General features: G+C 31.7%; 1 protein-coding gene across 1 annotated transcript; it reads left to right on the top strand.

Moving 5' to 3' along the window:
* Positions 1-3,257: 3,257 nt before the first annotated feature.
* LOC132315111 (E3 ubiquitin-protein ligase PUB24-like) lies at positions 3,258-4,751 on the top strand. The gene has a single exon (XM_059813869.1). The coding sequence runs from the start codon at positions 3,419-3,421 to the stop codon at positions 4,655-4,657; it is 1,239 nt and encodes a 412-aa protein (XP_059669852.1). The 5' UTR covers positions 3,258-3,418; the 3' UTR covers positions 4,658-4,751.
* The last annotated feature ends 12,415 nt before the right edge of the window (positions 4,752-17,166 follow it).

Genomic DNA, 17,166 nt, shown 5'->3' with positions numbered 1-17,166 from the left:
AAAGGTAAAAATAAACAAGATTTACATTTTACCTACTAAATCAAGGTATTGGTCATAAAAATCTTATAACTAGTTACAACCCTTATATGGGGGGCTGGAAGTGCACATCTAAGAAGAAGATGGGATTTGGTGTGACACCAAATTAAGAATTAGATTTGATTTTGATACTAAAGTAACAAGTGAACACTTACCTGCTAATCCAAAAGTTTAAGTTATAGGAAGTGCTACAAACACACCAACTTATACTCATTTTAATTCTCATTCAAATCCGATATAAAACAACTCTAATAATAGTTCACTTCTTTTACAGTGAAAACCTCGTTGAGGGGCATGGGAGAAGGTTGACCCATCCCCATCCCATTTTAAATTATCATTATTGTTAGAAGAATGTGTGTAGTTGGTTAATAAGGTGCAATTGTATTAATTTTGAAGAAATGTTTATTTGATTTATATTTTAAAATAAGACTTTTAAAAAAAATTGAGCAAGAAATGTGGAATTTTTTTTAGTTGGTTTATATTTTAAAATATGAGAGTTTCTAAAATGGTGGTGTTGTGGAAAAAATCAAGTGGAAATGCCTCAAAATAAATAATATAAAATAGTAAAAGAGGTTAGTTTAATTTTATAAAATTAAACCAAATGAAAGAGAACATAAAATGTTGACTGATCCTACTGTACATAGATATGGATACAAAATTTCGAGTATGAATAAATATCGACAAAAAAACAGAAAACTTAAATTAAGTCTGTTGATATGCAGCTCATCAAAGCATTTTCCTTTTTGCCATTACCTTCACAATTTTTGAAATAATTTCTATCGTTGATGAATAAAAACTAAAAAGACCTCCTAACAATTTTACGTACCCTTTATATTTCAATAGAGTAAGGGCTACATGAGGTCCAATTGTCATAACCTCTCCTTTGAATGGCATATTTTGAGCACAAATAATAGTCCAGAATTTACGTAATCATGCTACTCAATTAAATTAATTAGTTGATCTCATTATAAGAAAATTAACTAAAAATACTTTAAATAAGAATTAAGCAATGTTGTCAAAGATGACAATTTAAGTTGGTCAAGTTAAGAAAAGTGCATATAAAAATTTGATTAATTTGTGTAATCTACTTGCAACTGAAATTTGATATGAAGTTTTAAATGTATAATTTTCATACAATTTGTATTTTTATTTTATAAAACTGTTAGACATGTGTCTGTCTCAATATTTGTCCATCATTTCATAGCATTTTAATGAAATGATTTTTTTTTAAATTAATATTTTTTCAGCATTCCCACATAAACAAGTCATGAAGATTGGAATGGAGTACAAAGAGTCAACTGGAGCGTTGACTGGGCTTTTGGACGCCGAAATTTCCACTGATTGAAGCATGGGTCACGCCTTGCAGTCTTGTGGCTTATCCAAACCCCTTGCGTCTACATCTCACACCTTGGGACCATCCCCGCAACAACTATATGGCATCACACACACACACACACACACACACACAATGACACATAATTACTACGTACATTAGTCTTCAGGTAATTTGGTTAACTCAATCTTTTTTTTTTATATATGTTTTTTGGTTTTTTAGAGAACGAGATTTGAGCTCTGGACATTTTGTCTAATGTTTTTAGTAGGCTCAGGGAAGGAATTGACTAAAAATTAACTGAGCTTTCATGCGATTTAAATTTATTTGTTAAGTAAAGGAGTTGAGTACTCGAATTTTTTAAAACACTTATTAAATAAACTAATTCAGCTCAAGTAACCAAACAAATGTTTGTACTTATCACATTAAAAATCATGAATATCACTTATTTAATAAGGCAATATTTTTTTTTTATTCCTCCCTATTGACAGCAAGCTTGAATAATTTGTGCTTAAATCCAATTTTATACTTGGGTCATGACTTTAAATTGATTAAATAAATGAATTTTCCTAGCTCGAATTTGAAAAATATTATCAGGTTTGATTTCACATTCATCTAAGTTACATAATTATTTGGACTCAAAATGTCGATTAAGTGGTTTGTTCAGCTTGTTAGTTCGGTTCACTTCATCTATTCATTTCAATCATATTGATAAAAACACGTTGCTCCTCACCCCATTAATGCATATATGAATACGCATGTTACCCATTCAAAAAAGGAAAATTCCTTTCCAAATTGAAAAGGGTTTTCCATTATTAATGTGAAAGTAAAGTGATTGGAATTCAACAATATAAGGAGAAATATATATATATATATATATATATATATATATATATATATATATATATATAATATTTGTTAGACAAATTCTCCCACAAATGCTTATCAGGGAGTTGCAACTCTAACATGTCCTAACTTAGACAATAGCGGAACCGCTTGAATCAATTCAAGATTTAAAAACGAAAACAATACATTAGGTCTTCTTATATTGATTATATTAATGCAATACTAATATTTTTTATTTTTAAAAATTATTCTGTTTACTTAATTTACAATAATTAAGCTCATGCTAAAAAATAATATTAAATAAAAAATTACAATAAGCTCAAGATAGTATAGAACTTATCTTTTAATATAACTTAATAGAAAGTGATATAATTGTGCTTGAAATTTACATAAAAGAAAGTTAATAAATTAAAATATGTGGTCTCTTTTTCTATTAAGGATTTTAAAAGACTGGCTTGCATATCTCATACCGTCAAGCCAATAGCACGCACGGTCACATGTTTGCTTAATAGTCTCTCTCTCATATTATCGTTAAAGAGTGGGTCCGATAATTGTATACAACTTTAAATCAAGCTTAACTGTTTCCATAAAAATAAAAAAATAAAATAAAAAATAAAAAGTAATCTTAACATATATATACAACTCGAAAACGTTTACAATTTAAAATCGAACTTAATTGTTGATCTTTACATACAACTTGGAAAAGGTATTATCTTCATTATTGGTCTTCGAAGTAGTAAACTGTTAAATCAGTGGAACATATATACATTATAATATAGTGTGCGTATACTATTATACAGTATATATAATCCTTATATATTAGGAAAATAGAGATGAAATGTACGAACGTGAGTAGACCATCATTTATTATATATACAATTGATTTGGCCAGCATCAACTTTCTTGGTTTGACCAACGAATGGCCGTGAGAGTATCTGACCAATAAGAGAAGACCAATAAAATTCATCGTAGAATTTTCTACTCTCTTCAACAAGCATGTTAATAAATCAGCAGCCGCAATCTCTTACCACTGAAACTAATACTTTCTTGCCCACCTTCCACACTTGATACCTTAATAATCTTCATATTCAGCTATCCATCCATCTTATACTCTCCACATTGGTTACTTAATTATTCTATATATAACTTAATTTTCTATCTTTGTGTGTGTAGCACATATATAGGTATAGTACGTATTATATATTCATGGAAGATATCGATGTTGAAGTTCCTGAGTTCTTCATCTGTCCCATATCTCTTCAAATCATGAAAGATCCGGTGATTGCCATTACGGGCATCACGTATGATCGAGAAAGCATCGAACATTGGCTATTTAAGGGCCAGAACACCACTTGTCCGGTCACCAAACAGCCCTTGCCAACCGAATCGGACTTGATCCCCAACCACACTCTCCGCCGCTTGATCCAAGCATGGTGCATCCAGAACGGTACCGATCCAATCCCCAACCCGAAACCTCTTCTCAACAAGTGTTATGTCCTCAACCTCATCAGGGATCTTTGGCTTCCAAAGCTGCAACTACAAGCCCTTAGAAAATTGGAAGTTTTGGCGGTTGATCAGAACGAAAGAAATAGAAAGTGCATGGTGGAAGCTGGTCTCACTAAGGCTGTGCTCTCACTCATAGTAACATGTTACAGAAAAGCCCAAATCACTGGTCTCCAAGAAGCTCTAAGTATTCTCTATCATGTTAGAAATTCAACACCCCAAACAAAGCTACTTTTGATCCAAAATGACCAAATTGTTGATTCCTTAACATGGGTTTTAGGGCTACCTGACATCGATAATATTAATGATGATCATGTCACGTCCATAAAAATCCATGCATTGTTGCTATTGAAAACCATAACGGAAAAGGCAAACACAAAAGTACTACAAAGATTGAAACCTGAATTCTTTGATCGGATTGTCCGTGTAATAAAACAAGGCATGGTCTCTCAACAAGGAATTAATGCAGCTTTGAATGTCATGTTAGAGGCTTGTCCGTGGGGAAGAAACCGAATGATGATGGTTGAAGCCGGGGCCATTTTTGAGCTTATCGAGCTCGAAATGGGAGCACCGGAGAAGAGAACCACTGAGCTCATATTCGGAATACTGTTTCATCTATGTTCATGTGCTGATGGCAGAGCACAATTCTTGAGTCACGCAGGTGGCATTGCGCTGGTCACGAAGAGGATTCTGAAGGTTTCTCCGGCAGCCGACGATCGGGCCATGTTGATTATTTCGCTGATATGTAGGTTTTCAGGAACAAATATGGTACTTCAGGAGATGTTGAAGGTTGGGACAGTTGCAAAGCTATTCATGGTGTTCCAAGTAGACTGTGCCTCATATTTGAAAGATAAAGCAAAAGAAATCCTCAGAACACACTCTCATGTGTGGAAAGACTCCCCTTGCATTGAAAGAGCTCTCTTAACAAGGTACGCTACCTAGTTAGCAAGCTAATTTCCTTACCCAAATACACACACACACACACACACACACATATATATATGTATGTATAGGGTATGGTAGGTAGCTAATTTTTATTTAATTTACCTTATATATAGAGAGAGAGAGAAAGATGAGGATGGATTTATATATCTTGAAGCTGAAATAATTAGTTGTACACCAATTGTACCCATGATCCTTCATATTATTAGCAGTAACTTTCAATCAATTGTATAAACTAGTTTTTCCAATAATTTATTTTGAGGTTTCTCCGACAAATTTGCAATAAATTTTGCCACTGCGTTTTATTCCCATCTTGTATCAGGCTGTTGATTGCTCTGTTTTTGTTCGTCGGGCCTTTCCCAATTAATGGGCCTCTATGAATTTATACATATCAATATATATATATATACTTGCATAACCGTCAAGAAAAATTAAAATATTGCATTTTGGCTAAAGGCAGTAATATATTCTCTCTAACCTCCGCTCTCTCTATTGTCTGCATAAAACATTTACAATCGAAGTCTTACTCTATCTCGTTCTTCGATCACTATCATTTCCAGTTATGAAAGTTTCTCTCCTTCCTGTTCCTGTCATCTAAAGCTTTTTTTCCCTGTAAATAGATATACAAAGTTTGTTTAATACAGGAAAATAATATATATATATATATTTTTTTTTTCTTTCTCGGTTAAGTAAATAATACAGTATATATATATATATATATATATATATATATATATATATATATTGTAAATTTAAATGTTAGAGGAGGGTGTGTGTATGTGTATATATATAATAATATAATATTCATAATTGCAAGGTCATGCATATTTTTAATGTATATCTAACTAATATAAATAAATATATCAGATCCGGTAGATTTACTATATAGTTGAGAAAAATGAAGAATCAAGACTCACGACTAAGATATAGTATGATATGTTAGGAAACATTACCAGATTGTCTTAATCTTTTAAACAATGTTCTTTTGGGAAGTCTTCTAAACAATGTTACATGTTAAAGATACAATACTTTTTAATCCGCTAATAAACTATACATGTCGGTCTAAAATAATAATAATTTTTTTTAGGCCAAAGTCCAAAAAAAAACCCCTCTGACTTCCATCCTTTTTATCTAAATCCCTTGACTATTTTTATTCCAAAAAAACCCCCTCAACTATATTAGAGGGTAACAGATTCATAAGAGACGTTAATTAAGAATACAAAATGACTAGAGTATCCCTTAGACAAAATTTGTGAATTGCCATCATCCGCTTTGCAAAGATTCAATGGAGAGACTAGAATTCACAATAATGAATTGATTTTTCTCGTATATAGGATCCAAGGAAAAATAATAATAATAATCACTAACCGAGTCTAAAGCAACTCTTCAATTTTTCCATGAGTTATTTTTTTGTTGTTCCTTCATTTGATCATCAGGCAAGTAGCAGTACTTATCCTTTTGCAGATGAATACCTATTTACTCATTAGTGGTTGTTTTTGGGAGAGAGATATAATACCCTTTTTATTTTATTTTATTTTATTTTATGTTTATACTGATGTTTAAATTAATTTTCGAATCCCAAATCTGGTATTGTAGACTGATATTTGAAGTTGCTTTGTGATAAGCGCCTTTCAATCATACATTATTGTGAAAACCAAACCAATGTGAGCAAATCACACCCATATAACTATTTTTTAATTTCGTATTCAATATGAATCTATATAAGCTTGTTAAATGAATTGTATTATAATTGTAATTTTGTTCTATTTAATTGCTTTAAACACCACCGATTGGTCTTCCTGATAATGGGTTTTGATTTTTGTGTTCTAAGTTGTGTGTGTGTGTGTGTGTTTTTTTTTTTTTTTTTTTTGGTACTAAGTTGTGTTGGGTGTTTGTGATTGTTGCAAAGGTTTGGAGACTATCAACTTGAAACTTAGCTACCAGAAGCTATTAATATTAGATCAAACATTTTATTATAATGGGTTTTCCTTTTCTTTACCAACAACCATTTTAATTTTATTTGTTTGAAGGTACACAAAATTTCTATTTTGGTTTTTATGGTGATGGATTTCTGGTGTTTTTATGTTATTCTGTGTGTTTATTTATTTTTACAACAACAGGATTTTTTTTTTTTTTTTCGGAGGCTGACAGAAATAGGAAATTTAATGGGGATAATACATATATAACAGGTATAAGGGATACTTTAGTCATTTTGCATCCTTAGTTAATATCCTTTTTGAATCTGTTATCCTCTTCTGATAGTTGAGAGGAGTTTTTTAGAATAAAAATAGTCAAGAGGGGTTTAGTGAAAAACGAGTGAAAGTGTTTTTTGAAACTTTGCCCTTTTTTTTTTGCTCCTTTTGTACGTTAATTAGGTGCATACAATACCTCATCGTCCACTAATAAATGTATGTAGTTTTTATTCACATGCACCATGAAATTAAGTAATTGTACTTAGAATGAGGGACTGATGCTTATTTTATGAATTTACATTTATTATTATTTTTTTATCCTAACAATGTGTTAGAAGCCAGATGGGAGGGCAGAATAGGATCGAATACGACTCGTCAAACCACAGAGGAGAAACCATCTACTGTTATGAATTTACTTGAGATGTAGAAAGGGTTGCCACTGGTACAGGGACATCAATTTAGTCAGCCGGGTTTTGGTTTTTATGATAATTTTTAACTTTTTTACTTTTGTTCAAGTTTAAAATGTATAAAGGGTTGTCATTGGTATATGGACATCAATTTAGTCAGCCCGATCTTGGTTTTTATGATAATTTTTAACTTTTTAACTTTTTAACTTTTGTTCAAGTTTATTGATGTCCCTATACCAGTGACAACCCTTTCTACATCTCAAGTAAATTCATAACAGTAGATGGTTTCTCCTCTGTGGTTTGACGAGCCGTATTCAATCCTATTCTGCCATCCCATCTGGCTTCTAACACATTGTCGGGATAAAAAAAATAATAATAAATGTAAATTCATAAAATAAGCATCAGTCCCTCGCATATATTTATATATATATATATATAGGACGAACCCAAACACTCTCCTAAAAAACCAAGACTGGGCTGACTAAATTGATATCCCTATACCAATGACAACCCTTTCTACATCTCAAGTAAATTCATAACAGTAGATGATTTCTCCTCTGTGGTTTGACTAGCCGTATTCTATCCTATTCTGCCCTCCCATCTAGCTTCTAACATATTATTGGGATAAAAAAATAATAATAAATGTAAACTCATAAAATAAGCATCAGTCCCTCATATACATATATATATATAGGACGGACCCAAATACTCAAGGGAGGAAGGTAACACTGGATTTTTAAAATAATTTTAGGAGGACAAAGGTAATATTTTATTAATATATATATCAGAATGACAAAAACAATATAGGGCATAATAATAAATAAAAAATAATAATAAATCAGGGGAGGCAATTCCCCTCAGGCCAACATAGATCCGTTCTTATATATACTTATATATATCAAGGTGCCTCGAACCCAACCTAGCAATGATGCGGGCAATGGATTTAGGTAAAAAACAAATTATTTGTGTGATCGATTTGGAATGAGCTGCTCGTCCCGAATCTCTACCACTGACATCCCTATCCCAAACACACATATATGCATATATATAGATGTATTATGGATATTTGTATGCCCATGCTTTATTGTAAGACAATAGTTTTGATTGACACCAAAAAAAACTTTTAATTTAGTAGTATCGTCTCTTTCCTTCAAAGTAAAAATGGGTGCGCGAATAAATTTTGATTGACATGGTCTATTTTGAACATTTAATAATTTAAAGATTTTTTTTTTTTTAATTTGCTATTTATTTTTTTATTGTTAGATACATACTCACACATACTCAAATGACCAGGAGAAAGGAGAGAAATTATAATGGCCATTCCTCTAAAAAGTGCTCAGTTATATTAATTCCATCTTATTCAAAATTTCTAACTCCATTCCTGAACAAGATATATAGCTTGTCCTTCAGCAATTATATATGGTTGTCTGATTTATTTTCTTACAAAAAGAAAAGCGGTACGGAGTCGATCAAAGAATGTAGGTTAACTATATATAAAAGTGGCTATTGGGCCTCATTTTACACACGGTAATCAGATTTACAAAGTTTTAGCAAAATGTTTAAAAGGGGGCCCAAAAGTCCTTTTTTAAAAAATATATTAAAAAAAGCAAAAAAAAAAAAAATTCCTAAATTAATTGTAAAGGTCACCATAGATTCAGATGATAGGGAATATGATAATTGAACTGATTAATTTTATGTGATTTTATGTGAGACTATAACATTAGGGATATTAATGACATTGTAATGATGTTAGTTTTCATTCATATAAATTATTCGGAGTTGTTATTACTTGTGTAATGATTAAAATTTTACTTTCAATAATCATGCATTATCATATGTGGTTTATTTATTTTGGGGAAGACATTAAACAAACAAAATCAAAATCAGAAATAAATAAAAAAATAAATAAAAATAACTGACCAATTAACCTATCAAAATAAATAAATAAATATCTAGAAATGATGGCTAGTCACTCTCATTTAACTAGCATATAGAACAGTAAATTTAAATATGTTTGCCAGTCTATTTATTATTATTTTTTTTTTAAAATAAAAATTCAAGCAATCACTAATTCACCATATATTATGCTTTCACCAAGGTTGAACACTAGTTGCACTCCACCTCCCTTTAATTATACGGGCAATTAAAAAGAGGATATGAGAGAAACAGTTGACTATTTTTAACGGTAAATTGCACTTACACTCCCAGACATGTCAGGGACTTTTCTGACATTTTGATTAATTTCACTCAAATATCGGTCAATGATTTTTTGGACTTTGACTGCCACGGAGCTTTGAAACGTTTGCAAAAACACCCCCTCCTGAGCACCGGACACGAGAAAATGATCTAAATGCCCTTTGACTTGTCAACAATCACATTTTAATTATAAACTTATAAATTTAACCTCCTTACATCTTCTTATATATATATACATAACACATTACTTATACCACCGCCACCATACCCAAAAACAACAAAATAAAATAACAACAACCATATCCAACCCAAAAACCACCGGCAATTGTCAAACGCTGACGAGTAGCGATATCAAATTTTGGCAGTTGGAGCATATCCATAATGCATATTGGATTGTCTCGTTGTAGTCTTAACCTTATTCATCATCACAAAACTCCCCTCTGATTCACCTCCCAACTTTTTCTAGAACTCCTCCATTCTGTCTCCCATACCCACTTCGATGTGCTCTCTCTCAGAAGCCTGTCGCAATCCCACCCTTTTCGACAACAAGCTCAAGACCCAAAACAACGTTGATTTGATCTCCGCGAAGTCGAATCATCAAATAAGGGCTGCCGATGTTTTGATTAAGAGCGAGCTAGGTTAACCTCCACGACAACGTCGTTCTGAGTTATTCGTCGTCATCGTCGAATAGGGAGTCCGTACGAGCTCGAAATTTGATAACTCGGTTGCAGATTGGGATGACTAAATCTAATAACTAGCTTGGCAGATTGGGACGACAAGAATGTGTTAATTGCGGTGCTGCACGGGATCATTCCGATGCTCGTGCAACTACTGGATTCAAGCTCGTCACTCGAGATCAAAGAGAAAACTATCACGGGTGTCAATGCACATTTTTAAAACCTTAAATTAATTATACTGGATAAATTAAAAGAGGATATGAGAAACACTTGAATAATAAATATCAACAAAATAATAATAATAATAATAAGGGTGAAGTGCAAAAAAAACCCCTGATATATAGACTTTGTGCGAAACTAGTCCCTATTTTTTAAAAATATGCATGCAAATCCACAAAATTCAAAAAAGATGCACAATTAGTTCCTCTGACCACTTTCTGGCAAAAAAAAGTACAAAAACCCAATTTTGCCGTTTGTTCTTCCCATTTTGCCCCTCAAATAAAATCAATTGTTTTCTTCCTCATCAACTACTTCGGCTAAGTTTCATTCCATCCATTAAATCCGGCGAACCCAAGTTCTGCTTGCTCCACCAGTGATAGTAACCATCAAACCCACCTCAACGAAACCCAGTTCAATCATCCGGTTCATGTAAGCTTCATTGCTCTACCTTGTTGGTGACCCATCATTGAAGATTCAACAGCTTTGACAAGCTGAATTTAGATACCCATCTTGTCTAGATTGCATTGAAGGCCAATGAGCTCTAAGCAGCAAGAACAATACTGGTGACAGAACTGTGACCTCCACAAATTGCATTTTCCACCATTAAGCTTCAACTCCCAAACCAAGAAGCTCATAGCGAATAACAACCCGAATTCTAGCGAACCCAGTTCAGTCCAGCAAGCTTCACATTCACCCAGTTCAGTCCGACAAGCTTCACATTCACCCAGTTCAGTCCAGCAAGATTCACATTCACTCAGTTCAGCGTGCTCCAACTTAGCTTCATCTACATTAACAACAGAGAGAATGAAATCGATAACGTCCACGCAAACTCCACCATCTATATGCACTACCACTGGTGACCAAACTAGTATGCCTCAAAGATGAACCAACAGTGTTCTTCATTGAAGAATCATTCTGGCCAGAGTTACATTTGAGACCCATTTCTGACATACTCCACTTCAGATCAGCGAGCTGCACTCAAAGACTCAACAATTTCGATGATCTTCAGTTAGACCCAAAAGCTGCTTCAACACCATTAGCTCCGGCAAGCTTCGTTCAACAATTCGGTGAACTTCAGTCGTGAATTGTCGTGACCCAAAAGCTTCAATCTGGTGACAATCAGTTCGGTGAGCTTTAATCTTAACATTCAATCTTCTCCACGGCCGCCGTTTTGTTTAATCCATTCAAACCGAGCTCAACTGCTATCCTTCATCGCCGGTAAATCCTTCATCATCTTCGAGTAACTCCTTGCCGTCCTTCTTTGTCTTCACTGCCGTTACCTCTTAAACACACGTTTTCTCTCTCTAACCAATCACCCTCTCTCATGGTGGCTCTGCAACAATTTCTCACAATTGATAGGTTAAATTGATGTTGTGATTCTATGTTGGATGTGGATCAAATGCCAATTAAAGGTGCACGCGAGTTTGGGTCAAGTGATGGACTAGTCGCCGAGTTACTCCACAATTTCCCCCAAATTCTTTGGAATTTGTATATTGACACATTATACAAATTTGTCGGGATCCTTGTTGCCATACAAATTAGCGCACACCCTCTATCTTCTTTTTCATTTTTTTTGCTCCCTTTGCTTACTTTTTTCACCGCTTTAAAATTGTATATCTATATGCTTATAGGGTGTGGCGGTGATGGGTAGTGGCGGGTGATAGAAGTGGAGACTGAGGGAAGAAGATGAACACTGTCATATGCGCATAAGGCTGTGTTTGGGTTGAGGGAAATTAGGTTTAGGTGATGTTTGAGATAAAAAGGTTATTTTACATGGCCTATATTAATTTCTTTAACTGAAGTGAGGGTATTATCGTCATTTTATACTATTAGGAACCGAATTGTACCTAATTGATAGTATAGGGAAGTTTTTTACCACACAGGGACTGTTATGCACTATATCGATAGTAAATGGGAATTTTTTGCACTTTACCCTAATAATAATAATAAATTGGGAATGGCTATATATATATATGCTCGATCTTTATTAGGAGTACTTAATTAGCGTGAAAAGGTACACGGATGAAATGAAGATTGTTTTGGATAGAGAGAACTAATGATCAGACACAGTAGCGTTGTAGACGCAGAAGCATTGCTTGCCATCAGTAGGAACGACGGTGCACATTCCAACTCCAGTGTCATATAGGACGCACGCACTACTCTTGGGGTTGAACACAATCACACGCGGATCTCCACCAACCACTGCTATAATTGAAAATACAAATTCCAGTAAATTAAATCAAATGAATTAAAAAAAAAGGGAAAATGATATTTTAGGCGACAAAAAAAAAAACCTACAAAATGCCGATTTGAACGTGACAATAAATAAATGATTATCTCAAATGTCACACCATATTAAATACAGTAAGTTACCATTTCTGCAATTTTCTTTCATATCTTCTTCACCTTTTTCTCTCCTAACTCTCCTATGATTAATTCATTTCCTTTTTTATCGTCTTCATATTTTTCTGTGTATGTTAATTTTTTTTATAATTTTCTTTGAAATTTTGTTCTTTATAAAATATTTTTCACTAAAAGACTTGTTACAATAAATGAGATTTTTATCCTAATCTATGTCTTAATATCATATAAGATTTTCACCCAAAAAAACACATAAAAGAAAAGAGAGAAGATTTTCGATTTGCGATGGAAGATTTTCAGTTTTCTTCCACTTCCAACTTTAAAGTAATTAAGATCTGGGTTTGTGGGATTTCTATTAATATTTTTTCTCTCATCTCTCATAAATACACACACTGAGAAAGAAGAGTAAAACAAGATGAGAGAAAACAATTAACAGAAATCCCACAAACCCAAATCTTTAAAGATTCAATTTCATCGTAAATTAGTGCTCAATCGCACCGGCTGTACCGATGATGATTGCAGTTTCACGGCGTTCCACAGAGAGGATATGGAGGATAGAGAGAAAAAAGATCTTCCAACTTTTGTTAACAGCTGTATTAATGGATATATTTAGATTTTAAAGTAACTCAGTAACATACACGTAGAAGTCGTAATATATCGGTTTTTTTAAGTCGGGCGAAATAGCAGTACTTAAAAAAAAAAATCATATATATATATATATATATATATATATTGATGGACAGAATAATATGAAAAAATAAAAAATAATTTCAATTTTTGAATGAAAAAAAAAATGGTAAATTTACTACTGTAGAAGATAATTGATCAAACCTGAAAAGGCAATGAAAATGAGGAAGAGAGAGAAATAAGAAGAATAGTTAGACATCATCTTTAGCAACAGCTAACAACAACAACTTTGTTGGTTTAATGGAATGACAGTCTAATGATCCTTGTGAAGGTGGGATTTATACTACAAAGAACTCACACATATTCATTTTCCTTTTTCTTTTCTTTTTTTTTATTTATTATTTAAGTAAAAACATTTATTAAGAAAGGATAGGCTCATACATCCCTTCTTGTCCTGTCACCATATTTATTTACTTGCCATCTATAAATGCCCAAAAATAGATGGTTTATTATTTGGAATGACTGACTTAGGGTGAACAAAAAAAATTGATTGAGCTGATAAATTGAATTGGATCAAATTGGATTTATATGTTTGGTTTGATTTTTTCATGATTTGATTTGGTTATGATTTAAAGTTTTACAAAATCAAATCAAACCAAACCGAACCAAACCAAACCGTTTTATAAATGGTATATACATACTTATATATTTTATATTATATAAATAATAGAATAACAAGATTAGACTTTTAACCGCTCAACTATATATCATAATTTAATAGAAAATTATATTCTAATAGAAAATTATACTATATATAATATATATTTTAGATTTTATATATTTATTAGATTGTTTTATAAAAAATTCTATAACCGTATAATCGAAAATGGTTCGGTTCGAATTTTTATAGAACCATTAAGAATGATTTGGTTTCAAAATATTCTTAAACTGGTCCAATCCTAATCATGTGCATCCCTGTATTAACTATTGCAATATAGTTTAAATAAATAAATAAAAACATTCACTGACCTTATTCAAGGAGAATTTATTAAAATAGTTCAGGATTATAAGTGACTTGCTTTTCCAATTCAATCACAATTAATGTTAAAGTTTTTTTTTAAGGGCAAAGTGCAATAAACCCCTTAACTATTTGAGTTTTGTAATAAACCCCACTCAACTAATTTTGTTTGGCCAATAAACCCCCTCCAACTATCTAAGGGGGTAACATAGTGGATGGGAGTTGATGGAAAATATTTTTGAGACGAAAATGCTCTTATTCCTATTTTATATGGCAAATATCACAAAATCCCATATACTTTGAATTTTTGGCAAGAAACCTCCACGAAGAAAAAAACTTTACATAAAACCCCCTAGCTATCCAATTTGTTCCAAAATGATGTTCTAATGACTAAAGTGTCCCTTAATGTAAAGTTAATAAAATGGTGCTGCTTAATATTAAATTAAAATTAATACAAACTCATTTGGCATAGAATTGTTATAAAAAATTTTATTTTTTTTAAATGATGAACCTATAAGAAAATAAAAATACCTTACAACAATTTACAAAATTTTCTTAATTTTTTATTTTTAACTAAAAAAGAAAGGAAAAGCTAAATAAAAATAAAAATTTTGAAAATTGTTTCAAGGTATTTTCATTTCTAAACATAGAAAAGAAAAGAAAAGCTAAATAAAGGTCTTTATTTTTTCTTTTTAAAAATTAAAATTTAAGAAAATTTTGAAAATTGTTTCAAGGTACTTTCATTTTAAAAATAAAAAAATAAAAAATAAAAAAGATAAGATAAGATACGATAAAAAAATAAAAAATAAAAGGTATTTTCTTTTTTATTTTTGAAAATAAAAAATTAAGGTTTGATCACTATTTTAAAAAAATCAAAAAATTTATAACAAAACTATGCAAAATGAGTTTGTATTAATTTTAATTTAATTTTAAGTAGCATCATTTTATTAAATTTATATTAAGGGGTACTTTAGTCATTATAACATCACTTTACAACAAATTGAATAGTTTGGGAGGGTTTATGTGAACTTTATTCTTTAAGGGGATTTCTTACCAAAAATTCATAGCATACAGGTTTTATGCATTTTTCCCTATAAAATAGGAATATGGGCATATTTGTCACAAGAACAATTTTCATCCACCCGCCTTCGATAGTTAAGGTGTTTTTTTTGGTAAAAAATTAGTCGGAGGAGTTTATTTTAAAAACACAAATAATTGAGGAGAGTTTCTTGTACTTAGTCCTTTTTTGAATAATATATTTTAAAATCTTACGGGTCCACATATTTTTAATTAGAGATTTAATTGAATTGGACCACTTAATCAAGTACTGGACCACACGGTTAATGAGTAATGGTTTATATATCATCAACCAACTGAGACAAACCGGTAATGCTGCCACTCCTAATTAATGTGCCAAAAAACTCTGGTCCACTAAACAGAAAGCAATGCTAATATATTATTTCTTTTTTCTTCCCACCTAAATTAGAACATAATTAATGTATTTTCTCTTTTTATAAAAATTCACTTCCAACACTGATTAATACTCTTAATAATGAGCAAAAAAATTAATGTTCAATACTAATTACCGAATGTGAACCCCCCTATTCAATGTCATCAGACAAAAAAAAAAAAAAAATTTGTAGGGATGCAACACATCTAAAAAAAATAGAACAATGATATAGCATAAATGTGTCAAAAAAATAATTAAAATAAATATATTTTTTTCATTTTATACCTGTAAAATGAATAAAATTACTAATTAAATTGCATTGGGTCTGCTGCCCCGTGAATAATCAGTTCTCATGATTGATTTCTATTAGATGCAAACAATTCTTTAGAAAGGGTGTATGATTATTTACTAGGAAAAAAAAAATATTGCTTTGAATTCCATTTTTCTAAAACAAAATTAATAATAATTATAAATCACCTTGCCAGAGTGTCCAAAATTTGTCATTGTCATGTCGCAATCATGTCCAACCAAATATAAAATATTTAAATTTTAAGATACTTTTAAAATTTTCAAATTTAAAGATATTTTTAATCTTATCCGATATGGCCATGACAACCAAAAAAAAAAAAAAAATGGGTATCCCGATTCCGTCTCCTTGCTGAAGAAAAAAAGGATTCAATGGATGAAATCAATAAAAATTGAAAAAATAGGGTCTTATATATATATATATATATATATATATAAAGTTTCTTAACAAAGTAGTCTTTATTTTTTATTTTTTTTTTTTGGGTCATAATAAAGTAGTCTCCAATCCTCAAAAAAGTGCTAATTTGTATTCATAATCTTCAAAATTTTCTTTAAGAAAATGCACATTTGATTAGTTTCTCTACAAAAGTTGTATTTTGGTTTTACTAATTTTGTTTACCCGAAAACATATCCTAATGATATTGGTCAGCTACTTAGTAACAATTTTGACTTCAATTCCTTGTAATTTATTTTTGCGACTCCCCAATTTGCGAACTCTTTTACTCTGAATGACAAGCAGCAGTTTGCCAGCAAGGACGATGCCTAAAGACTAGACACAAACTAGCAATTTGGGCGCCTATTTATGTTTGTAAAGCGACCGACTTACAGGTTCTTCCAATTCACCCGAACAGATTTTGTTCGGACTGTTATGTATAGTGATTATTTGTGGACTATGGTGGCTATAATACATGGTTTCAGTGGCCACGGTGGTGTTGCCTTTAGGCAGCGACTTTTTTGGCGATCCCAACACCACCTACGGGTTGCTTTCCTCATCTTTAGACCGAAGACCAGCATTAGTTGAGAGGTTCAATTCTTCTTCTTCCATAGCGTCTCTCT

Source organism: Cornus florida, unplaced genomic scaffold (assembly GCF_030987335.1).
Source record: "Cornus florida cultivar Cherokee Brave unplaced genomic scaffold, ASM3098733v1 CherokeeBrave_3.0.0_Hap2_Chr06, whole genome shotgun sequence".
NCBI classification, from domain to species: domain Eukaryota; kingdom Viridiplantae; phylum Streptophyta; class Magnoliopsida; order Cornales; family Cornaceae; genus Cornus; species Cornus florida.
This window is presented reverse-complemented; position numbering and strand designations above follow the sequence as displayed.